Below are 27640 nucleotides of genomic sequence, written 5' to 3' on the forward strand. Positions count from 1 at the left end.
TTGTCAGAAGACACAGAAGGGTTAAAAGAGGCATTACAATGGACATATTCTGAAAACTATTAGCTACAGAAGCAAACTTCAAATTGTTATTGAGTATGGTTCTGTAGAGTTAACCATGCAACAGGAAAAAGATCCCAACAAGTTAAATAGAACATTTGAATGATACTGATGCATTCTCAAACTGCAAATGACATTTGGGACAGAAATACTTTGCAAGCTGCAGAATCACTAGGCCTTCTTTCAAACACTGGTTTCTATAAACGTTCCTTCTGCCTGGCAAGCTACATCTGTTTGAAGGCACTCTTGACTAAGTGTTGTCCTAGTTAGATATCTTTCCAAGAACTTTCCAATATCATAATTCAGCAATTCAAATGTGAATATTTAAAACATGGCCTATTTTTATAGGAATACTTTGTAATAGCATTGCAACATTAATGAGATTTTACAGCAAAGTAACAGCAATGAAGTCTAAGCTTTTCTGAAAATAGTTGTCCAAATCACATCAATGTGCAGTTACAAGGGTAAGATGCTAATATCATAAAACTTGAGTCAGAGAGGTGTTTCTCATTGTCATGTGCACCCGGTGGAATACCAGATATTCAAGTTCAACACAGGTTCCTTCATTCAGTGTTCAGAGATACACAAACTGTGTTGCGAAGTTGTTTAATCAAAGGCTAAGCAATGCAAATTGACTAGGATAGCTCTGGAAGTTTGAACCTTGTCCTGGCATCACAAAGAAAATCTGGATGCTATTATCTTTTTTGAAGAGCAGAGAGGCACAGTTAGAATGGGCCGAAGGGATGTTTATAATGTATAACACAACAGATGGATTTTCCTCCCTGCTAAATTGCTGAGCGAGGTGTATACCTGCAACAAAGACATGTCTCATATCATTTAATACTTGCAGCTGATCTTACAGTAGAAGACAAGGGTAGGATAGGAACCATGATCTCATCTCTTCAGGCTTTTTCTTTTATTAAAATATTATTTTGACAGGTGAATACTGTATGCAACAACTTTGGTTTGGAGTCATCTTGGCAAGAGCTGTCTAGTCTATTCTTCAGTCTAATATGGAAGTTCTTTCTCAAGAAAACATTTCAATGTGAAAAGGAATCTTGGCTGGTGAAGACTCCAGGCTTCACTCTGCAAGTAGTACATGTGTTAAAACGTAGCTTTAAAAACTTGATGCTTAGAAGCAATACGCGTCCTTCAAACAGTAGAATCAAACCCTGCAATGCCTAGGGACTTGTTCTTGCCTCCACTGAAGCCAAAGGCAAAGCTTTCAGTGAGAAAAGACTTAACATAAGTGAACAACTGTCATTTATTGTGTATATATTGGAGCACAATCATCTAGAGTGAGCCCTAAAATTTTCTTTTCCAAAAGTCTTATGGAATTGTGTCATAGCTCTGCAAACAGAAAACAGACACTAGCACTTCCCATCTTTTTATTTTTTTATTTTTTAAGCAAGTGCATTCTCAGTGAAGAGAATCATCAAAAGGCCATTGACAGAAATGTCCATTTTCTTTCAGTCAGTATTTACTTCTATCTAGCAAGCTGCTAGTGACTCCCACTGCTGGTATTAACTCTAAGTGTTTAGAGTAAATATGCCTGCACAGGCTCACTTCAGTTCCAAAAGCAAATACTAAAAAATATTAGGATATTGCAATAGTGCAAGGCAAATGCAACCTCCTGCATACTATAGGCACATACAGTGTGCAAGAGCAGTTCCTCAATAAGGTTATAAACTAAAAGGAAAAGCAGCTGCAGAGTATTTGAGTACGCCTGCACTGATTTCAATGGCCAGGACCTCAGCAGATACTAAAGCTTCCTTGCCTGATCACACCTCCCAGGCTCTAATGTGGAAGTGAGAAATTCTCACCTGCCCACTCCTGCAAATGTATCTCTTTTAGTATGATATATATTACCCAAGACCAGGCAATGCAAAGCAAAAAGAATTTAAGGAGAATATTTTTTCTCATTTCTTCCTCTGCATCAGGAGAGTTCCAGCCTGGAAGAACTGCTAAAATGACATACAGTTCACAGCCTGAACGGTAGTTCAGAATCTGTCTCTGCACAATTTTCAAGGGAGCTTTTTCCTTAAGAAAAGCCACACATACACATTTATCCAAAACAGCAGAGTCTGAGAAAAGAAGTAAATTGAACTTCACAGTATTTCTTACCATGATACCAGTGTGAATCATTATGTAATGCACAGTTTGCGTAACATCAGCTGCATGGATCAAATTGTGATACGGATTTTTGTATTTGCTGTAACCAACTTCAAGAGCTTCAGCAAATGAAATTAGATTGGGAACAGGGATCTAGGGGAAGCAAAAACTAAAATAAATGTTTTTTCCTGCAACAGCTGCAAAGTTAATCATACAATAAATAAACGACAAATAAATATACCATAGAATTTAGTTAACAAACAACAAAAGAAAAATTTAAAATATAAAGATCTAATATCTAACATGCATCAGGTAGTCTTCACCGAATTCTTGTAGATCTTATATCCCTCTACGTACACCATGCACAGCATGTGGTTAGTATACGAGAGACTGCAGAGCTATCAATCAAATAGTTTTCAAGACATATCTGCCTGTCTGTCTGTACCAGCAATGCACAGATTGCTCTTATAATAAAGGCATGACAGACAGGAGTCTAACAATAGGATTATCTCCTTTTCTTCACCAGTTTTGCCTTGCCTGAGACAAGGTTTCCTTGAATCTGATAGTATGACTTCACTTCCTTCTCTTCCTCCAGGCAATCTATGAAGTACAGGCACTATCTAGTCACATATATTTTCCCATATAATGAAATTTATTTAAAAGTCCTGCGATTAAAATGAATTAAAATTTTAAAATTAAAATAGTAAAACAAATTTCAGGGTGAGGCAGGCTCTTCGAAAGGAGCATGGAGTTTTGCAGCAGAGAGATTTTGAAATTATAGTAAAACTTACATTCAGTACTACTATAATGATAGAGTTGGCATTTCAATCCATTTTTTATCTCAGGCTTTCAAAGATGGTTAGAAGTACTCCATATTGTATCACAACACCCTGCAAACATCATGGAAAAGTAGCCTTCCCTTTATATATCCCCCAAGTTGGTTAGGAGAGGAAGGTTCAGCTGAAACCCCTGCACAGTGATGGGCAACATACTATGATCTAGACCATGAAAAAAAATACTTAGGAATAACTACAGTTTTCTGCCTTATATAGGAATCTTTGTTCTATGAAGCTGGGACACTGATTCAGTAATGCTGTGTAAATAGGCTGTATACATAATCTGTTTATTTAATGCTTACAGCATTTAGCTGCTCACTATCAACATCTCAAACTCACTTGAAATGCCTCTACATAGCTTTCCATTTTTTGAGTTGCAGAAAAACTTGCATGCTGTAGGTGAAGCTCCACTTGGTAGAACTATTGGCATATTACAATGTCCGATTTGCCATGTTCTTTGAAATTCTGCATTACACTGTACAATAAAAAAATTATCTCAAACATATCCTGGCTTTCTTGTATTTTAAATTTGACATACTTATATTTGCATACATATTTTTACTTGTGGCTAGTTTCTGACCTTGAAACGGCTCAAAAGGTCATATCGGGTAAACAGCTCATACATCATAAATTTCAGACTGTGCTCTCCACTTGCTTCATTTAGGGCAAATACATCAAAAGACCATTTATCAACATCCTGTAGATGAGGGAAAAAGAAAAAAAAAATCAAATTTCCATGCATTTAAGTAGGTTTCCAGTTAATCAGTGGAAAAGATATTTTGGGATTTTTTGGAGGGACGGGTGAGAGTTTGGTGGTTTTTTATTGTCCAAGTCTTTCAAACACCTACTGTAGATAATACATTAATGACTATTTCAATATTAATGATAAAAATAGTTGTGCCAGTTATGAATAAAATACTTGTAACATGACCTATGCAACTTTCTATGCTTCGAATCAAAGACCTTAATCTTTCAAATTTAACTTTCTGCATACCAAATGTCTATAGAACCTCGTGGAGCTAATGTGAATACCCATCCTTTAAATAGGCCATTAAGCAATGTCATTAACATGATAGCCATATGTCAATTTGAGAATAATATAACAGTGTTTAACTTTCAGGGGAAAAGTTGAGGTACTACATTCTCAAGGAATACCATTTTGAACTGCTTACATAGCCACAGGAACTTTACTACTATAAACGATAGCCTTTTGGGTGAACTACAGCAATGCCCTAAATTCACAGCAAATACTGTACGTGTTCCATAAGCTGCAGCTTCTTTTGTTCACTCTATCCCAATACTACTTCTCCTTTTTCTTTCCTAAAAAGGAAATAAATGCTGCTGTCTGAGACACTGATTACCATACCAGTGGGAGCTGATAAAACCGTGTCTCACATTTCTATAAAAAATTCTATACAAATTTCATCCTATTGCTCTAATAATGACATGAAATCACAACTACTCAGTGAAACAATAAACAGAGTCATATTCTTTTTGTGAATTTTTAACTACTAATTTTTTTTTTTTTCTGTGTGCTCAGTTCTGTGGTAACAACTATGGCTAGGATAGTTTCAGTAGAAAAATACATTAATTTCACCCTAAAAGTCACTAAACAAAAGTACAAATATATTCAGATTCCACAATGATTAAACTTATTTTACCTTAAACGTTACTATCACTTCTGCTGGGTAAGCCAAACCAACCATGCTAGACGTTCTTCGGTACATCCTGAAAGAACAAATAAAATATTAAGGAATAGCACTCCTTTAAAAAGTACTGGAGCAATTTTTCTTCTTGTAATTCACCTTCCACAGTTTGTGAAAAAACACTAAGATATTTAAGGGTCTGATCCCAAAGACGACATAAGTCTTTTAATGAACTTATGAGACAAGCCCCTCTGCTGGTACATTACTCTTTTATGTTAGTGCAGTCCTTGTTACATTTTAGTGTAGAAGTTTCAAAGCCATGAAGTTCATTCCCAGAATTTTCCAAAGTCCAGGAGATTTCAACACAAATTTAGGGGTTTCATCTGGATTTCTGATTAGAAAAATAGAGCAATTGCAGAAATTGAAAGCTAAATTCTGTCTCAAAGTTTTGCTTCAGGTTCATCCCACCACTTAAGGGATCTTCAATGAGAGACACTGTGGTTAAAGGCAGCACTTGCTGTAATGAGAAAACCAAGTTCTCACCTTTCTACAAAAATCCCAGCCTGTACAGCATGTACAATGCTTCGGAATTTGGGCTTTTCTTCAGGTCTCCTCTTCACTATTCCCATTTCCCTTGTGAATGTAGAAGCTAACCAGTCCCGCACTTCCAGCGGGACCGAATCCGACTGGATGTCAGAGAGCTCATCCTCAGTGTCCAAAAGCTTCCTACAAAAAAATTAATACAAGGTTACCAAGAAGATGGCGGACTAAAGCAAAAGGAGTATGGACAGGCAAACAGCTAACAAAATTTAACACGAATAGAGGTCATCTGTAGAACTGACTCAGCACATCACCAAGTGTCTTCTCTGCTGGACATACGGAGGCCACCAGGAAACTGGGCACAGCAGATACCTTCCCTCTCTCACGCTGCTCACATTCCAGAAGGTAAAAGATACTCAAATGCAAGATATTCAAGTAAAGGCAAGCGAAGATGTTTCTACAAAGATGTAACAGCTTTGGTGGATTGAAGTGTAATCAATGGGTTATAAAATCCTGAGGAGATGTCTAAAACAGTGGCTGACATGAATGTCTATAGAAAGAGGGGTTGCTGCTGTAACTGAGAACACCTGTGGTCCATTTGATCTGTCCTCCAAAATGGTACAAAAAATGTTTTGATACTTATATGCAAAGTCAATGATATTACATAGCAATGCTATGGTGGATGCACTTCAGTGAACAGCCTGTATACACGCTCATCATGTTACTCCAGTGCAACAAAAGTATTAAAGAGAATTAAGTCCTTCTGTGTGGAGATCTGTGTTCCTGTTGAAGGCAGGGTAATAAAATCATGGCATAAAGATATTATACAAGACTGGATCGCAAGTCAGCTTTCACAGTTCTCAGTTGTTAAAAAATTTAGAAAAGTATGTGTACCTCTTGTGAAATAGAAAAAGTATTAAAATGAAACTTCAACAAAACTGAATTGGAGGACATTAGTTTATTTAGAAGAAACATGTAACTAACTATTCTCTTAAAACAGACTCAACACTTCAATTCTACACTTCTGTAAACCTACCAGATGTAAGAACACAACCGTTTACTTGCTGTTATTTGCCCGTATCACTCAGTCTGCTGGGGTTTTCCAAGAACCAAATCCCTTATTTAGTCAGATAACAAGTTTTCCTTCATGCAGTTACGCAAGAAACCCCAGAGTTAGGATGACCAAAACATAAGTAAAGCATGCCGCCCTTCTGAAATGTTATATTAAAAGTGGTACCAATTGAATTGCAGGCATTATTTGACCAAGTGATCTGTCTGAAACTCCTCTAGTTTGCATGAATGTGACACAAAACAATGATGGACAATATTTTGGAGTGTGATTTTCTCATCAGACAATCCGCTTGTCAAGTTAAAACCTGGGTCTCTTCTGAGTGAACAGGATTCCTGGGAAATATATTTGGTGGGAATTCGGCTAACAGCATTCGCAGGTGGATATTTGCGAGAGGAAGATTATCCCTTCCTTTTCCATTTTCATGTTGTCACCTCTGCTGCTGGCTTTTCTTTCTACTCTTAGCATAACTCTGTTGACTTTTTCCCCTATTTGTGCATTGTCTCCTCATATTTATTCAGCGACCCTGTCACACCTTTCACTTTCTTCAGCATTTTCAAAACCCTGCCTAATCCAAGTCTTCCCTAGCATATAGAGGAATTGAGCAGCAACACGGATGATGAAGAAAAGCCTGAACACACTACAGTTCAATGGAATCCCCACATAAATCCAATACTATCCAAGGGATTACAGGAAGATGCCTAGTAGGAAGCATGATGCCAGAAGTGTCATAAGTTCTTGGTGAACAGTCAGCGTAGGGTATTGGTGCTCATCGCCCTGTTCGCAGTTTCAGCAGCTCATCTGCCTGGTAGCATATTTTGTGAGACTTTTCAACTGAGGTTTAAAAAAAAAAAATCCATACAATTCCCCCAACACCACCTTTACTGAAAGAAGAGCAGAAACATTCCTATTTTTTAGGGATACAGAATTATCAGACTAGAAAGGCTTTTTAACACAGAGTGCAAGCAGAGCAGAATGGACAAGAATTATGAGATTTTCTGACAGTGGGACACAGGCCAAAAGTCAGTAATTTATTTTGGAGGAACAGGACTTGTGTAGAGGAAAGGATTTGGGCAAGTTATCTTGCAAAACAGAACCAAGGCTGAGACTGGCCATAAGTTGATTTTATTCCCTAAATTAAAAACTATGTTATAGTCCACTTAAATCCCTACTAGTCTAACACTGTTATTAAATATCCATGGTGAGATCAGGACATTTATATTTCTGAGGAATATTTGACATTTGATGTATTTGTAGTATTATCAGGAATAAACATTATAATCCCTGAAACATATTTTTGTAGCTCTTCCAACTGTTACTCAAATGAGGTGAAATTATTCCAGTGATAAAAGGACCGCGAGCATTAGGCTGCCTCAGAGCATCCAGCAGGGATATCCCACATCACCTGCGCAGCACAAAGCAAAGCTCTACATCAGTTTGCTAGAGTCTGATGCAGATCTGAATTTGGGACCAAGTCTTGAGCTCTGCAGATATAAACTGCTGGAATACAAATTGGGGCTAGCAAGACACACTGCAGTTTCTCTAATCTTTTTAACTATTCATTTGTAAAACAGGAGCACTATTCAGTCTGTAAATGATAGTAATGAAGACAGAACAGAGAAAGCAGAATTTGGAAAAAAGTGTTTATTTAACCAGTAATTTTCTCTATGATGAGAGGTGACTAAACAATGTGCTATGGGAGAGAGTTTCAGTGTCTCTGCTTCTTACTTAAATAACTGGGAAAGCAACTGCAACATAGATTTATGTTGTAACCACAATCCTTTGTATATACAAGCTCTTACAGATCCCTCAACACATAACCTCAGCAACTTCTCAGAAAGAATTAGTTTATTTCAGAAGCCTACCTGAAACATTTAAGGAGAGGAAACAAGGGCTAGTCATTCATCTCGTAGCTCTATTTCTACATTTTCCTGACCTTTTGAAGAGTAAGATTCATATTGGGGAAAATTACTCATGACATATGTATTGCTAGAAATGGCCTTTGAATAAATTTGCTAATGACTGCCATTCTTCTGTAATTACAGGGAAAGGGCTCATATATGGGTCTACACATCTGAATAAATGGATGGTTAGACAGATATATAATTTGATGGTAATTTTATTTAGGAAGGGAAATAAATCTGGCTATATCTTGCACCACACAAACTATGCTTAATTATCACAAATTCTTAGAATCCAATATTCAACTCATTTCATAGTTTGTAACATTTTTCAACTTTTATTCATCTATTTATACCTTGATTAAAAAATACAGTATTTCCATTCTGTTTCCATGGGTGTGCGTATATAGGTATACCTACACAATATTGTGGATTCTGGGAAATACATCTAATTGTTCACCTTTTACTTGCTGATTGTGAACACACTTCTTCAGAATAACCCAAATAAAGCATGTTTACATGTTGAGACATAAAAACATCTAATTGTTTTTATCAGTAATTTTACTTACTATTTACAAAATGCGCACACACACACACATATATATATATAAATTTCACTAAATGGAACAAAAAGCCTGTTCAGCAGAAGTATCAGAACTTGTACAAATTAACCAGAAGTACAAACAGTACTTCAGAGAACCATGTTTTGATTGGCCACCACTGTATTTTTTTACAAGGATCTCAATCTTTTTTTGTCCAACCGTTTTGCAGCCTGTTTGCTGGCCTCTAGTCTATCGTGTACATCACTGCAGGGAATGCATCAAGTAAATCCCAGAGCCCCTGCGTGCCTGTCCTTATTGCTGTTACTACTTCTGTTGCTCAGAACTTAACTGCAACAAGGTTGACTCTTCGAGCAGATGTATTATAACATCACTCTGATGCAATCACTGAGCATTATAACATCATAATTTCTTTGAATAAATTCTACAACACAACATTGTTTATAATTACTGGGAAAACACATAACAGTCTGAAGTATACATTCAGAATATACATGCATACAGAAGTATACATTCTTGAGTGTTTATATTACTGCTATTTTAATTTATATCCACTTAGAACTGACAGCTTTCAAAAGTTTCAATAAAATCAGTGAATCAATAGGAAGTCACTGGTGTTTGGTTTTTGTCTAATGGAAGTTATTATTGCTCAGATAAACGGAAAATATATTTATAAATTCTGCATTCTGTAATTCTACTGTTATGCAGACTTCTTGCTCTATCTTGTCACTTTATGAATTACAGGTGAATAGGTAAATTTATCATAGGTGATCATTCAGGATGACTTTAAATTAAAAAAAAAAAAAGAGGGGGAAAAGTGAAATGGTATCAGAAGACAGGGTCAAAACAAAACCAAACATAGTTAAACCACTGAACTTCCTGCCAAATACTACAAGGATTTTCGCAAGATTTTTTAATATAATCTGTAATTGTAAATTGTAAAATGTAATTTGTAAATTGCAATACAATTTTGCAACATTCTGAAATATTTAAACATTTACATAGGTTCAAAAATGCCATTGGATAAATTAACGAGCAAAATGAGAAGTGACCATAGCTGTCAAACTCAAAGCTAGGAAAATACTTGGAGTGGAGTGACTGCCCCATCCTCCAAATCAATCGCATCAAAGATCAGAGATGGTGGGCATTTACTTTCTATTTTAAAGCTACATAGTTGTTCCCCAAAGTCAGCCTTAAAGTACAACTCTACTGAGATCAATCCCATTCAACTGGGAGGCACGAACTCTAATATCCTCGTTGAATTAAATAAATGTTAATATACCAAGGCATACACTTTAATTTTTTCTTCCCTAAAGTTAAGCAATACCTAAAAATGCTTTTAAACAAAAGAAAAAAAGCTCTAACACAATATGCCACAGAAAGAACTTTTTTTCAACACAAGGTCAGAATTTCAGGATTACATACACTTATTTTGCTCATATATCATTAGCCTATTAAGCAGATGCAATACGAGGAAGAGATATGTGTGGGAAGAAGAGGAGGAGGCTTGGGTTATTTAATTCTATTCATTCCATGAGTGGAACTCCCATTGACAGTTGTGGGAATAAGTAAGATATGGCCCATGGCATTTCAGCTTAGCGATCAATTAATATTGCAGTCATAGTAACTAATAACCTGATCTTCTTGTCACAGTACTGTGGTTTTTTGCCAAGAATAATTTTTCAAAATTCAAGTAGTGATAATTTCTAGCTCTCTTTTCAGAATTTTAAATACAGTAAATGGGCTAGTCAGAAGTATATTTCTTTTCCGTTAGGAATACATCAGATGCACTATGAAGAAGAAAGAAAGAGAAGAAAATGAAAAAAAAAAATTAGATAATGGCTATGGGGAAAAAAAATCCACCAATGCTCATCAGTCATGCTGTCTAACAGAGATGGTGAAAGATTTCCAGAGGAGGGATTGAGAAGGCGTTATTAGCTCTTTACCATTTAGTGAATTAATCAAGCTAATGATCAACCCCTTAAGAATGAATTGATCAAGGTCCTGTTCTAGGTCTAGAATGCAGAAGGCAAAGAATTTATAGTCTAAATACTCCATTCATATTTTTATCAATTAATTGTGTTCTAGTGACTCACTATCTTCCTGAATGAGCATGAATCAATACATTCAATCAATATTTACATCCTCTATAGTCCACTACAATTTCCGCTAACATTCACTAAAAGATTCTCTTGACTCCTACTGAGGATAAACAAATTGCAAAAATGATTGAGGTGCACTTTTAGTACTTAAAGGTCTTTCTAAAGGAAATGATAACTTACCAACACGTTGTACTCTTAAAATATAGCATATTTTCAGAAGGATCATCCTCATATTAAGAACTACCAATTAATTACAATAAATGGCAAAGACTCTGGATGAAATACAGTTATTACAAGAGCACATAAGTACTGGACTAAGGACCATTGTTACTGGAAACATTCACTTTTTGATGTGTACTGCCTATTCAGAAACACAGATGTACATACTGAGGGCCATCAACAATCTTAAAATTCAGGTCAGGATATTCATGATCAAAAAATATCATTTTTCAGGACTACAGCTGTGAGCTAATGTATAGTTTTTTTTCATTCACTTTAATGTGGTATTCTGGGAGCTCTACAGGGCAGGGACTATCTCAGGGCACGACTCATAAATAAATTAACAGCAATAGCTTTGAGATAGAAAAATTCAATAACTTCAGAAAAGGGATGCAGGCCATTTATTAAATATCCTAACTGAACTGAAGAGTTTTAGTCAGAATTTAACAGATTTTCAGTGATTTCATGTGTATTTTTTTATATAACTTTGATGCTGTTGTAAGCTTCCCTCTCAGAAAAAACCTTTGGCTTAGTACAAAAGATTTTAAAGGCTTATTTTAAGCTTTTATAAGGGTGGAATAATCTCAACACAACAAGCTTTTTCTCAATAGCAGCTTTTACAGAGGTATCATTTGTAGATTCCCTTAGTGGATGAACTGAATGATTTTCTTCAAATGGCACATTTGTTGCTGACAAAGCAACTTCAGGCAAAGTACATTTAACCATGGGTTGGCTATGGAGGACAGCCATACACGCTCACAGTAAACTTGGCTGAATATTCAAGATTATAATTTAACTTCATGCTTAAATAATTGCCACTTCCAATCTCTCCTCAACTAAGTCAGCTCAGAGAGGAATCATATAGACTGTATTTCTCATCTGGCAAATAATTACCAAGCAGGGCATCCCAGTCCACTTGTTTTATCCTTGTATCATTAGACAGATTATTTTCTTTAATATTGCCAGATTTTTTTACAAAAAAGCTAATTTTGAGGAGAAATATTGTATAGATCTTTCAAAATAAATTACATCATTGACCAAATGACCCACTGTTCTGTGAATGAAACAGTTATCTTCATGCACAAATGAACAAATTAATCTGTCTTTTCAAGTAGAGAGATTGGGAATATATCCTTTAAAAATTTTTAACAAATATCTACTTGTCTTTGCTGTAAGAGAATTTACCCTTCTCAACCCTCGCACCTGCAAAGAGATTTGATGGTGTGACCATCTCTGTTGGTTACCCTGAATTAGCACAGGGTGTCTGAATTAGCACAATTTCTTCCAGAACCAGAACCTTACAGTCAGTGAAACTACGTGATTCACAAAGTCAGCTAGATGTTGTGTGCTATGGGTGGGAACAGAATGTAAAGAGTCCTCTAACGTCAAGCAACAGACTCCTGCTGCGAGATGCTCAGCAGCAGCTGATGTAGCGCTAGCTTGGAGCCTTGCAACACTGATACTAAAATATGGCCTGTGAAAATGAAATAATACAAGAAACATAAAAGATGAGGCCTTCACTGACTTTCGTTCTCATTTAAAACACAGAGAAGCCGCTAAACCTATACTGATGGCTAGAAGAGAGTGAAAGAAAGCACAGGGGTATCAAAGAAGTATCCTAGTTCATTATTTTTGGAGATGATAATTACTAGCTTAAGATGGAGCAGTTGCCATGAACTAGGGTTCTGTTGCAGTACTGAAAAACTTGAAACCACCAGGAAATATCCTTCTCCAGCTTGCAAACATAGCCAAAACTCTGTACTGAAAGCTGCCCAAGAACAGGCTACGCTGACTGTTCCTCATCTCGGGATCTCCCGGAAATGGGAGAATTTCATTTAGTTGCTGGGCTGTTGCTGAGCTCCATTCACACTTCCACAACACACAGTTCTGTGAACACCAGCATCTAGGCAAGCATTTGCTCCTTTCTTCTTCTTTAGACTCCACGAGACAGAGATACACACACGCATGTTCCTACCACAAATACTTCTGTGGCGCACTTTAAAGGTCACACAGACCTTTGGTGAGATGAAATGACAAAACTCTTTCTCTTGCAAGTGACGTAATCACAGTTTAAACTATTTTCTTTTTGTCCATGATTTGAAGATATGTTTGTCCTTGCTTTAAGTCCAGAAACCACAGAAATATTTGGTGCATTACTGGGGTAGTACACTGGAAATTCAGTATGATCCAAGGTGTTTATTACAACAGCAGTCACAAAGTTTGGGTTTAATGACCTCCTTTTTAGCCAACATTATACATATCAGAATGTGTACTTTTTAAATAAGAGCTTTTTCTCAAGAAGGACTGTGTTTACCATAAAAATATCACTGAAATGCCTTCACTATTTCCAGAGCTCTCATGCAAACATATATTGTTGTAACACCACTCACCCTTAATGAGATTTCCCTTTGCTTCATGAATCCAGCAATAACCTCTATTTGTCATTTTGTCTTGTTGAGTCAAAGATGCTCAAAGCAATTGCCAGCTATATACAACGGATCTACTTCATTACTGAAACATGCTCTCTTCCAAGTCAAAAGTTCTCAAGAGGTTAAAGCCATTTAAAAGGGCATTATAGAGCCTAAAACCAACTAAAAACCATGTATGGCATTGAAACTGTACAGATAAATATCCTCCTGAAAACGAGCATATTTTCTAAAATATTACGGCATTTTAAAAATGTAAGAAGACCATAATTGGAATAAAATATGCTGATTTTATCCAGAACAACTTTAAAATGTTCTACACAAGAAGTTTAAGCTTTTCATTTGATTTGGCTTTGGAATACTTTTTTTTTTTTTAATCTTGTAATTTCCATCTAGATTTTATTTGGCTTCTTTTCTTCTCAGTTAGCATGAATAAAGAGCTGTGTTTACAAGGAACGGAACAGCTTTCATGACTGAATTATCAGGCTGTACTTATTTCCTGTTTGACTCTAAATATCCTTCTTCCACTACCTTGAGCCAAGTGGCAGGTATTAATGGAGAAAACTCTGCAAGATTTGTCAGAATTATTTATAACACCTACTGAGTAAGTTTGAACTTCTTCCACAGAGGAGATCCACTGAGGGGCTGGAACTGTGAGAGTTTCACTGATTATTTTCAGCTGCCAGTGAACCTCTGCTTCAGCTAGCAAAGCGCTAAATCTCTTTCAAGGAAGTGTTTAGTGCTGCTTATAATTACTCAGCACTGAGAGAAGCAGAAAGTCCTAAAAAGGGCTTGTTAAACAAGCTTATTAATTGACATGGGGCCACATATAATTAAGCTCATAGGAAAGCAGCACTTACGTATGTCTGATTTTTCTGTCCTTTCCAACTTTCCATCAGCTCAGAACCTTTTATAGGCGATATTGACAGTCATTGCCCCAAACCTATTTTTCATAATTTTGGAAGGTCATCCCTACTGCCTATCCCTGTTTTTAAGGAGTCTACTCTGAGAATTCCATAAATAAAACCTGTTGTGTTATTTCTCTGCCTTTTCCTCAACCCAACTGGATATAGTTTTAGAAAAAGCATGTATGGAAGGGAGTATGTGTACACAGTTTTAAAAAATGTTAGCATATTCTCAGATAAAAGGCAAAAGAGGAGCAGACAAAAGGAAAGTAAGAGGACCTGAGAAAAATACTTCATACTCTGCTAAAGGGTTTGAATTCTACAGCCCATTTCCAGCTGACTGTTCCACTATAAAGATTCGAGGTGATGTCAGCTTACACATTTGCACGTACTTCTATGTGCACACACAACTTTATAGAGTGATACAGGCTTTCCAATCAACTCAAATGAAGTAACAATATACAGGGGAAAAAATGGGTATCTCTTACTGTAAGAAATTGGAACTGATCACCGAAAAAAGCTCAGGCTTATAAAATGAAAAGTGGTTTTGCTAGACTAACACCTGAGATTCAATTTTTAAGCAGCACAAATGGTTCCCCAGAGCTGTGGGACAGACCAGGCTCTTCCTTGATCCTTGGCTACATTATTGAACACTCTCTGTGAGATACCTTGTACTTGGATCTCTTTATTGACCTTAGTTTTGATTTTTCTCTTTGCTTTTTTCATCTCTGTGCCTGTGACGACTTGCGTACGTCATAACGGAAAGATGAGTTAGAAGGATGCTCCTAACCAACTCTCTGTTAGTTGCCATTCCTAATCTGACTGTAAAGATATTTAAGAGGGCTTTCTCTCAGATGATATGGAAGTCTGTCACCCAGAAAGGTGGGGAAGAAGTGAACACCAAAGACAGGATTCAGTTTTAGGTGGCTGGTTGAAACGGAGGTCTTCCTCTGCTTGGATATGTAAGCAATGGGTCAGTAAATTCATAAGAACAAATTCCAGGGCTCAAGAATGGGTTTAAAATAGAAAGCATGGATATTTTCATGTGACTTGCCAAAACTCTGCACTGAACCTTTGGTCCTAAGCCTGCAATACTTTGTACCCTGTAGAACCAGGCATCATTAAATTTTCTATCTTATAAGCCAAACCTCAGGAACTATTATATCCTGTAAAGCAAGCAACTTCCTTCTGGGACTTAAGTTAATAAAGGCAATCTGTACTCAGATGGTTTTCTCACTGCTTTACTTTACTCGGCTCTATACTATAGCAATTACTTTTATTCATATAGCAACTCATATGTAAGAAGCTTACTGAAATCTTTTGAACTTTGGGATGTATAGAAGTGCATGTTCAGGCTCAGCAGGAACAGGCCATTCTCCTTATGATCTAAACTATTATTTCTAATCTACTAATCATTTCAGTTAACTCAGTTCCAGACTCCCAACAGTGGTAGCTCTGTGCAGGACGAAGAACCTGTATTCTTTGGTGGGAATGACAAATGTAACCACACAAGCTAATTCCAACCTCCATTGCCATTTGGCTCAATGATACACTGCTTTTGTTCCTTAAGGATTAGCTACCCAGAAGCTGGAGAGACCTTCTTTGTGTGTTTATCTTTAAATGCTTTAGTGTAGATTTAGACTACAGAATAGCGCTCATGCTATTTAAAAGGTGATTAACTTTGCAGTTTGCCACGCAAAAGAGTTTACTGTGAAAGTAGCAGTGGCAACTACAGTCTCTCTCTGCTACACAAAAAATATCTTAATTTACTTTTTTTTTTAATGGGGAAGTTTCAGATTTTAAAATAGCACTATACATAATATTTTCCAACTAAGAAGTGGAGGCCCAGCCTATATTTTCAGCATAAATTTAACACAAAGACCACCAGGTTCAAAAAATGCTCTGAATTTCGTGGAGACTGCATTAGTCCAGGGAAGAGAAATTAAAACCAAAATCAAACACTATAAACCAAAATGAAGAATATGGATTATAGAATGCAAAACAATAAAAATAAGAGAATAGAAGTTGAAAACTAGGTTTCACTAAAGTAATTTCATTTTTAACTATTACTTATAGCAGAAGTAACACGGACAAGAAAATTTGGTTTATATGTCTACGTATTTTCGAAATATAGCTATAAGTATGGAAAGATAAACATTATTAAGATATATTATTAAGATATATCATATGCTTAATACATATTTATATAAGGAATGCTACCAAAATTTGGTAGATTTACAAACTCTGAGATTGTTTTGGAGAACAGAAGTATACAATAAATAAGAGCAAAATAAGATACCTGTCTCAGGTATTTCCTTTCTGACTTAGTACAGTGAAAAACCAAATGCAAAATATTGGCTGCAATAAAAAAATAAGATTAAACATTGTTGTGCATTAAGCTATGGAAAAGTGAAAGCTTTATCCATATACTGAAGTAGAATTTTTGAAAATCAGTAGTCACCATTATGAGGTTATCATGTCCATAGGATTAAGCAAACAGCCTGAGGACTATTAAAGTCTTCCAAACCACTATAAAATTATGTACGTTTATATTCATTTGGGCAGCCTAATAATCCTGTTGTCAAGTCCTATGAGGGCCATTAGCTTATTTAAAGATTGCTTACAGGGAAAATAACGCACCTGTTTCTGCTAAAGCCTATGGATTTTCAGGTTTACCAGTTTTCTCTGTATATGAAATGTCTGATACTTGTCTTGATGCTCCCACACAGAGCCAGAAAGACTGGATTCCTCATTGTAACGATACTATTCATTTCCACCGAGGCCGCCTCACCTTAGAAACTAAGTAAATCTCACTTTATTTTCATTGTCCTGGTGCTACTACTCAGAAAGAGCTATGAATACTATACTCATTTAACCACAGTGTTTGGGAGGTGTATGGAAGGAATACTCAGTGGTTTATGTTCTTGTCCCCTCTGCAGCTTTGACAGAGCTGCCATGGTTATTAATGCAAAATACATGCTTATGCTCCGTCCGTTGGCGGTGATGTGGTATCCCATAATAGAGGGGAGAGAGGACTGTGATCTTGCAAAGCTTTCTGAGCACGTGAGATATGCCAACAAGATTTACGTTTAGAACAACTGCTGAAAAAATGAAATTTTATGGCCTCTATTGTGGTAATATGAGCCCAAAGAGAAGTTTGCTGATCATTTCTCATATGTCTCCCTAAGCACATGTATCAATTTAACTATAAGTACGTCTATAAACTAATGTAAATCCACAAATCAACTCTAGATTCAATTTAAAAGAAGCTCGATTAACTTAAGTCAGCTAGCAAAATATATATATATAAAAATTATATACACAGTGGCAAATTAACTACCAATATTTTAGAATATTTAATTTAAATTCATTCCATTTTCTAATAAAAATGTACTATGGAACTGAGACATACACTGCATGCTCCAGCAGTATTGAAGAAGTTTTGGCAAACATCTTTACAAGACCATTCTGCTTAGAAAAAAATTTAAGAGACCAGCACACTGAGATAAAAACCGTAAGCTAGCTAATTAACTTCAATATAGTACATATCTTAAAATTCTTTCAAGAAGCCAAATACTTAGAACTTCTAATTAAACTGGAGTCAACCCACATTAAAAATGATTGCCAGTAATACTGCCAGTAACAATAATCATAAACAAAGCATCAAACATTATAAAATAAATCACAGCTTTTCATGAATTTATGTATTTACAGGCCAGATTACAATATTCTGACTCATCTCCATGAGCATTTCATTCCAAAACAGCCCATTTTTTTCAGTGATACAGTTCTCAGCATGATTATTGGTATGTGGCCTGTGGGGGAAAGAAAATCCATCCTTCAGAAAATTCTTATGACTTTATACTGTGGACATTTGACAAGTGAGAGAGATGAGAAATAAGCAAAGTCTCCAGACGATGGTTACATCTGACCTTTGTAATCTTCCTAGCTTTAACCTTGTCACCAAAAGACCTAAAAGCCATATATGAATCCTGTGATGTGCAGAGACCTTCAGCTCATGTCAGTTACAGTTGCAGGAAAAGACCAAATTTCTAAAATGTGATTTCCAACATTCTTCCCTTTTTTTTTGCCCCTCAGACTTACCTGGTTTCATCAATATAAACTGCCTCCAGCACAGATGCTGCATATTCGATGTTCTTTTTTAAATCCACTACATTAATGTCACCCTTCTCCAGCTGCTTTACTAAGCATCTTAATCTGTGAAAAAGAAAACAAAAATATCAGCGCATTGCTTATATCAAATTTTAGCGTCTGCATTTTCAATTTGAAATAATGGAAGCAACACAAGAGCCAGTGTAGAGGTAAGAGGCATTGCTTGCCTTGTTTTAAAAAAACCCTGGTTTTACAATGAGCGTGACAATGACCAGTTGTATGTTTTTACAGCTTGCTAACTGTGTAAGATGTATTAAGAAAAGACATATACATTCCAGTAAGTCAGAGAGGACTCAGAACTACCATCAGAGTGATATCATATTAATTTGTAACATTACTATTATGCATTTAAATAATAACTAAAACTTTGCAAGTTGTCTTAATATAATTTTTCTGTGCTTAGAAGGTTGATTATAATTATTTAATATCCGCTATATACTGAATTTGCTTCATTTAAAGGTTTTTAATTTTATTTAGGCCTCCAGTATGTTTTTGCTGCAGAATTTGTATTTCTTATTAGCGTGAGATCGATTGTTTTTGTGTTTACAGAAAATTCATCATTATACCAGATGAAAGGTGGTGCTTATGGCATTAGAAAAATCCAAATATTTTCCCAAGTGTGCTTTTACTTTTAGTTTTGAGAACATTCTTTTACATTACAAACATGGATACGCCCAAAGGGGATTTTGTAATGCATCAGCTCATGCCTCTGTAGCAACACACTTATACAGATAAACTCCTTGAATACCAGATTTTTCCTAAACTCTCTGATGACAAGAACACTTCTGACACTGCTTAACTTAACTATACAAAGTAGTCATAGCACTGGCATGAAATGAAAACCTTATCAGTAACTGTGTAGAGATGTGACTAAATTGATGCTTAAAGAAGTAAGGGTATTTTCCTTCTTTCTGTGCTGTATCTCGGGACACAGTTTTGTATCATATAAGATAAAGATTTCTGTAATTAAAGATACATCATTATTTTAACATAACTTTCACGACATAATCTTTTTTATGTGTATGAAATGTGAAAAAAGTGTGCGAAAGAAGCATTTAGTTAAAAAGTGGACTGAACTTGACTTGAAAGTAAAGCTGACTTTACTTTCAGAAAAAATCATATTTATGACATGAAAGAGCATATATAAAAATATACATAATATTTTACATATTAATATTTTATACACTATTTTTATTGGGCATATGCAATATTTGATTTGACTTAATTAAAATGCATAAATTAAAAAAACCTATGATATTCAAAACAAATCCCTCATAAACTTGGAAAGTACTGTTCTGTCATAAAACCACTTCCATCTTTTTTCTTTATATTTGTTTGGACCCAAGTATAATTATGTCCAAGCCTGCACAGGTAATTTTAGCAAACGGAGTTTTAAGACCAGCCTCCTCAGTTCTCCAAAGTCTTAATTCAACACAAATTAGCATAGAATATAAAACAAACAAGGCTCTTAGCAACCACATTTACTTGGTGTATTACACAGTGCATTGCATATCAATGGAATGGAAAAGTTAGTGTTAAAAAATATTCTCAGAGAAATGCAGTGGGTGGATGAAACACTGTGGGAGTCCATCTCCTACACAAGAGGGAGATGAAGAAATAACCTTATGTATGGGGAGGCAGCTCCAGTCCATAACTCCTTCCACTTCAGAGGCACCTATAGACTGAAGAAGCTAATTCATAAATAGACACTCACCTTGCAGCACCCAGCACACACACTGTAACTCTCCTGGGATGTTTGCTCCTCAGTGATGCACACAAACACACATACAACCTCTCCTGAGCACCAATGCCAAAATGCCCAGGGTAGACTGGCAGCACCATCGCCTCGACTTGCCAACAGCCGTAGGGTGGTTCTGCCACTTGCACTGTTCCCTCCATGTTTGACTGAGCACGTCTCCGAATCACACTTTCCAAAGTGGAAGCATAAGTCAAGTTAAAAATGCAACACTTCATGGGGAGGGGCCATGGTAGAACAATATTAGCTCAAAATGGCTTAAAATGCCATGTTGTGTAGCGATAGGACGAGGGGTAATGGCTTTGAACTAGAGCAGGGTAGGTTTAGATTAGACATTAGGAAGACGTTCTTTACAATGAGGGTGGTGAGACACTGGCACAGGTTGCCCAGAGAGGTGGTGGAGGCCCCATCCCTGGAGACATTCGAGGCCAGGCTTGATGAGGCTCTGAGCAGCCTGATCTACTTGAAGAAGTTCCTGCTTACTGCAGGGGGGTTGGACTAGATGACCTTTAGAGGTCCCTTCCAACCCAACACATTCTATGATTCTACGATTCTAAAATGCTACAGCTTCTAGTGGTTCTATGTTTTCTCAGGGTATAGACCAGATGACAGATATGTGAAATCATTTTTACACTTTCAGGAGGAAAGGAGTCCCTGGGGGAGCCTTTGAGCCTCAATGACCTTGCGATATCTTGCTGCATAGGTGGCAGTCAACTGATGTAACCTGCCCTGTAGTTATAGTTCATATTCTAGGAGGAATGCAGAACACAGTAACAGACCGGGCTGCTCAGACAAAGTTGAAGTGATTCTGAAGAGGTTACAGAATCACAAAAGGACAAAATCCATATAATTCAATGATGACCAGTGTCCTTGTCATCACATGCATCCACGCTTTGTGGAGATGTCCTCAAGAGTGTCTGTAACTGACCCAGTGCAGATCTACCTTAGAACCACGGGAAAATTTTGGTTGGAAGTGACTTCCACCTGGTCCAAGCTCTTGCTCAAATATGAGCCAACCTCACAGTTAGGTATAACTTCAAAGTTAGGTCAAATTTCTCAGAGGCATTTCCACTTGAGTTTTGAATGGAGATTTCACAAACTCTCTGGGCAACTGGTTTCAATGTTTAACCTGCCTCATGGTGGATTTTCTTTTCCCAATACCTAACTGTGATGGGCCCAACCTTTGCTGTGCAATTCCAAGAAAAATCTGGCTCTACCTACAGTACAACTTCCTACTAGGATACTGGAAAAAGCAATAAAATCCCTCCACAGTGTTGATGATCTGACACTTGTCAGGTAATAATCATGAGGTATACCCCAAAAGTTATAAAAATGGACTTCGAACGCAGCAAAATTAAATGGGTTATGACAGTATATGAATGGTCTGTATATACTCAACATACATAGGATACATTAAAGCGAAATAGCCACAGAGTTTAAGAGCTGACATCGCAGCAATGAAACTAACATTTTAGTAAAGAATAAATATGTCACTTTATAAGACAAACCAAAAAATGAGTTAAAATACTCATAGCCATCATTCTGCGAGACAAAGAAAATCACAAAAAGGGCAAGGAAAAGTAACAAAAAAGAATTATTACTCCAGCTGTATTGGGCAGGATTTTTATTTGTTTGTTTGTTTGTTTTCTTTTAATTAAGTGTGATAAATTGAAAACAAACATCAGAAATGCCATTAGAAAACCTGAAATGCTACTTAGAATTGGAGCTAATTGTATTACCCTGCCTGTGCACTGTGCTACTAAGAAATAATGACGGCAACAAGGAAAAACTGCAGGGGCTATTTTGTGAAATAGAAAAATGAACTTTTTGAACTGTTTTAAGATGCAAAGAGAACTGTGTACAGAGTTAATACAATGCAACATCAAAGAACGAGATTTATAGAGAAAAAGACACAGATAATTTCTCTTAGAACAACTGAAAACTGCATTTTAAAACTCGCAGCCCTGGTTTGTAAGGGAGAAAGAGACATCTGCAACTAATAAAGGGAGTGGGTGGAGAACCATCTTCTGTCATATTGGGTAAACACCATTAACAGCGCTGTGGTATTAAATGCTTCTACGGACAACCCAAATGCGCTCTGCTCCTACCTATCTTTAACAGTGCCGCCTGTGAGGTTTCCAGGACCAGTGTTTCCCTCACCACCCCGTGCAGCTGATGCCTGTGTCCAACTGTGGGCAATAAGCTTTGAGGCCAACCCAGCAACACAGGCAAAAAAGGAATTTTACTAGGAGCCAAAGCAGCATGTTCTTGATTAACAATATCAAAATCATGACTCAATTGTTCCCTCCTTCCTCGTTAAAATTCTCCCATGTCTGAATTAAAGTTTTGATAAATCTACTGTAACTTGCAGGGGTTGTACCAAATTAACTGAGGATACATTTTAGGTTGTTTGAGAAGGCTTCCTACGACAGTTTCAGTAACTACAGGAAAAAAAGGAAGATAAGGAATCAGTGATTAAAAAAGACTTTTTGCAATGTCAGCATGAGAAAATGTTTTCTTCTATGGAATCAAGCGAAGTTCAACAAGACAAATATGTTTGGAAATACTGAATAATTGTCCTAAACACAGGTTAAAAAGATAATAAAAAAAGGTGCCAGGGATGGGATTACTTGAGAAGGGAGATTGTAAGGTAGGGAGGCAGATGAGTTGGACAATTTCAGTTTCAGATTTTAAAGACTGCCTCTTCCTTTCAAAGGGAAAATAAATTAACAGTGATTGTTGAGAATAAATCAGAGTTAAAGGTTCAGCTTAACAGTCTTCAAGACCCAGGAGAGGAAAATTCAACCTGAAGTTAACTTCTGAACCTGAGAAGACCCTCTGTCTGTTTTCCCAAAGACTGCCTTTATCTGCCATCTGAGTCTCCACACCATCGAGCACTGCAAAGAAACAGCTTTCTAACTTACACATCTGGACTTCACTTAAAACTGTTTTGGAAACTTTGTACAAAAAAAGCTGGCTTTTGACACAGATTCTATTAAAGGGGAAGTGAAATAAACTGTAAAAAGTAAACTAACCCTGCTTATTATATTTTGAAATTAATGGAAGTCATTGTTGAAGATGGGCAATGAACACGAGTAATTCTTTGAAAATAATGAACACATGCTAATGCTAATTACAGATAAAAAGTTATTCATATTAATATTCAATAATCACAATGGCAGTCTAAATATTATCTGTGGTGGTGAAGTCAACTGCAATTACAAGTTGTAACTCATTATGTTCCCATGAACTAGTTGAGAAAAACCTAGCTGTGTGCCAAATGTATTAATTCCTTGAAAAGATCACGAGCAAATACCGACAAAGTGTTAAAAAGTTTAAGGATAGAACAAAAGATTATTTTCTGTAAACAATTGTTTCATGTTTTGTTTGCAGTATTTAATACTGAATAAGAAAGATAAGTGGATAACTGTAATCTTTATAATACAAGTGATTTGACTCTAAATGAACATTATAAACTAAAAATGGGCTCTTATGTAATGTGAAATTAAAAGTAAAGAGGAGAGTAACCATTTTCTGACAATATTGTTAGTTACAGTTTAAACACCACTAGTTTTTAAAATCTTTGAGTAAGTGGGAAAATTTCCCCTAAAACTGTTTAGAATTAAAACTGGAAATCAGTTTTGCTGCTTGTAGTGATTCTTGTAATAATCAGCTGAATAATTTTTACAATCTGTAGAAAGCATTCGTCACTCAGTAGTTCCTCCACGTTCAAAGGCAGAAGTCAAACATGAACACTCTGAAAAAGGGCCAATATCCAGCAATTACAAATCACTAAGCATGCGGAGTTCAGCTCATCTATTTAGAACAGCCCAAGTCCAGAATCCAAGGTGTTTTACATACCTATATATCTGAGATTCAGCAAAATATCTGAATTAGGAGAAATCCAAAATGGGAATAGCAAAACTTCATCTTGGAAAACTCACAACAAATGCAATATGTCAGTATTTCACTTGAATTCTAAAATTCCTTACATAAATTGCCCATATTCCAATTATTTTTAATGTGAATTGGTATCATTTGAACTTTACAATTTGCTATTAAGAATATGCACGTATAAAATAAATTTTTATCTATATACACTGGTCCCTCCAATGAATACTTTAAGATAATGTAGATCAGAGATAAAAACCAAATTATAATAATAACAATCAACCATGTACAAAGTCCATTCTCTGACTTTTTCAAGTAAAAAATTAGAATGTATGGATTGCTAGCAATCTTTTATTATGACAAAGGATATAATTCCTTTATTGTGTTTTCTGCCAGATGGAAGATAAATACTGACTATGAAAAACGAAAATCCCAGACACAGTTGTAACATTTGTAATATATGGCTAAAAAAGACCAGACCTGATCATACAAATGGGTAAGAGATACTGATGAAATATCCAGAATGTGGTAATAAAGATTCAGGAGTGACCCCTTTGGGTAACACTCCTGTTCCCCTGCCCCTACCTGCAGTTATAAAGTAGACAACTAACATGGCTTCAATATGGCTAACCTTTACTTCAAGGTTTTTATATCACGGTAAGCAAAAAATATGCTGATACAGGGACATTTCGCCAGTCGAGGCAAGGCCAGCATATCAATGGAGAGCAAGGATTAGAACCGACAGCTCTTGACTCAGACCTTGATGTGCGTTTCACTTTCCTGGAATCATAAAAAATGCAGTTTTAAATGCAGTTACCTAATATTTCTTCTAATTAGAGGCACTGTGCCTCAATACGTTCTGATTCTGAGAAACACTCTGATACTGAGAAACACAAGAAAAACATTTAACATTTTCAGTGCTGCAAATGTGTTTTATGAAATTACTTCTCAGTCACCACCGCGTCTGAGCATATGCACAGGAAGCCTTGTGGTTGCTAAGGGTTTCACGAATCACATTCATTTCATGATTATTTTAAGCACTATGAGTGGTACACACTGATCTGTAATTATGATTCAGTCATTAGAAAACAAATATTGAATATGCTGGTAATTCAGCCAAGATTTTGATATACCAAAACTTCAATCCCATATTGAAGAATTAAAATAGAAGTTCTCCAGCTATATAACACACACTGAAATTTACACTTTCTTAATGATAAAACTCTGCATTTTCATGGTGACAGAATTGCCTTGGCTGTTTAAATATTGATCATGTTTATGCAAGGTGAAGTGGTTTTCCTTCAGGCAGGCATTTTAGGCTTCAATTAATTTTACCTTACTCATCCCATAAACTTATTACTTAGCACTCTAATACTGTATAAATATTACCTTTTGGGTCTCACTTAGTAAGAGATTTAAGTGTTTTTAAAGGCTTGATCACAATTTAGTCAAAATTCCTGAGTTTTCTTTATCGCCTAGCTGAAATCACAGAAAGCCAAGGAATCTTACTTGGTTTCCACCTGAAACCATAAACCGATCCAAGTTCTCCAAAGCATTTTTGAGTTTTTGCATAATTCTCAACAAACACGATCAAACAAATTGCAAGTGCATGAGAAGCCTTAGTGTCTTAACCTGAGTAACTCTAAAGATGTGCCATTTGCAACTCTGTAACCTTTCATCATCACCTCCATCATCACCAGCGCGGCTCTGGAGAGACAACCCAGAGGAGGAGGCTCATCTGGGATCCTGTTGCTGCTGCTGCTGTTCCCTGCTCTCTCTCTCTCTCGCCTCTCCCACTCATCCTTCCCCAAAAGTAACTTTCACCACTAGAGTCAATGTATGCCATCAGCACAAATTCTCACAAATGTGAATTTCTCTCACCTTCCTTTCTGCACCCCCCAAGATACATAATGAAACATATTTCAGCCAAGATTTAAGTGTCTTTCAAACTTTTCTCTCACTTCTGCTAATGAACCATCAGCAATGTTAATTTGGTTCCTCTCTTCAACTGCTTTCCAGGTTGAGGCTTAATTAAAAAATCCTCAAACTTCAAATTACTTACTAAGTACGTACATTCAGGTGTTTTATCTGTCTTCTATTAGATCCAACCAACTAGTCTTTCCTTACTCTAAATTCTATAACTGTTTCTATTACCTCAATGTCCATTTCCATGATCTGATATTCCATTTAACAATCAATCCATGAAATCAAAGACAAATAATGCACAATCTATAGGACTGATTTCTAAATTGCGAATTACCCTTCTAACGGCATTTGCTGAATATTTATTTTTTGTCTGAAGATTAACATTTGATCTATAAGGTTCCCCTGAATTGTACACACATTATACAGAATGCTAGGTAAAGCTATTTCATCTTGAAGTTGCCAGGTATCTGAACAGTCTGGATGTGTCGAAGTCTTCACCATAATCTAGCTAAATTCACTACCAACAACAAGCTGGGAAATCAAATGTAAACTTGTCACCTGCCAAAAATCACGCTTTAAGATGACAGAAGACTTTCAGTACATCTTACCTGTTGGAGCTAATGCGATAAAGACACTGAAAACACACGTAGCCCTTATTCCCCATAGCTATTTTAAAAGCTTTATTTTTCCTGCAGACTGCAGCTTTGAGCACAGGGATTGAAGAAGCTGCTAAAAGGCAGAAGTTAAGCCTCTAAATCTTCCAAAGCAGTCCCTTCCATTATTTTTAACAAAATATTCCATGGCAGAAGAAAGATATTTCTAAATAGATCACCTCACACTCACATTTGAGTGTTGGCTCTACATTCCAGCAAGAAACTTGTATCCAAACTTCTGCACCACTGGAAATTATCAAAGGAGCTGCAGGCCTACCACATCTCACCCTCTGTGCTTCAGGGGAGCTCTCTTAGGCCGATGTCACAGCTCCCACTCATCACAACTGCATCTCCCATACTTGTAAGAAAAATCATGACCTACTTCTGCCCCAGGGATGGTCACAGAGTCATGGGAGATGTTTGCTCTTCTAAAAGAGCTCCTGCTAGAAGGCGTTTTTCCAGATGACAGTATTATGGCACAATCATGGTCACATGACTCAGACTATTTTAATATTATTGTGATGCACTAAATATTTGATCTGATCACACAATCTAGCACATGGAGTCTCTTGTCAGCAAGTAGATAAATTTAATCGTCTGAATATGTTTGTCTTCTCCGCCTCATGTTCCTTCTGCTGCCTAGTACTGCTAGAAACGACCTTTTGCTTTAGTTACTCTTGAAACTCATAGATGAGATAGTATCCTCCCAACTTATCAATTATCACAGAATGATAAGGGTTTGGAAATGGATCTCTCATTACTCTTTCGTTTATTCTGCTTCTCCTGTCATTCACCCTGAAGTCATTGTTATACCCATCCAGAATCAATATGTTGAATATCTCCTTTATTCCTTGGGACCAGAAAATCT

General features: G+C 36.4%; 1 protein-coding gene across 7 annotated transcripts in view; it reads right to left on the reverse strand.

The window, feature by feature from the left end:
- PDE1A (phosphodiesterase 1A) overlaps positions 1-27640 on the reverse strand; it is a 189545-nt gene that overhangs the window by 45634 nt on the left and 116271 nt on the right. For all 7 annotated transcript variants that reach the window (XM_063341665.1, XM_063341664.1, XM_063341663.1 and 4 more), the window contains 5 exons: positions 18478-18591; positions 5195-5377; positions 4667-4733; positions 3586-3702; positions 2182-2322 (listed from right to left, as the gene is read on the reverse strand). In XM_063341665.1, the coding sequence (XP_063197735.1) occupies positions 2182-2322; positions 3586-3702; positions 4667-4733; positions 5195-5377; positions 18478-18591 (622 nt within the window). The remainder of the gene's footprint in view (positions 1-2181; positions 2323-3585; positions 3703-4666; positions 4734-5194; positions 5378-18477; positions 18592-27640) is intronic.

The sequence above is a fragment of the Chroicocephalus ridibundus genome, chromosome 7 (genome assembly GCF_963924245.1).
Source record: "Chroicocephalus ridibundus chromosome 7, bChrRid1.1, whole genome shotgun sequence".
Classification (NCBI taxonomy): domain Eukaryota; kingdom Metazoa; phylum Chordata; class Aves; order Charadriiformes; family Laridae; genus Chroicocephalus; species Chroicocephalus ridibundus.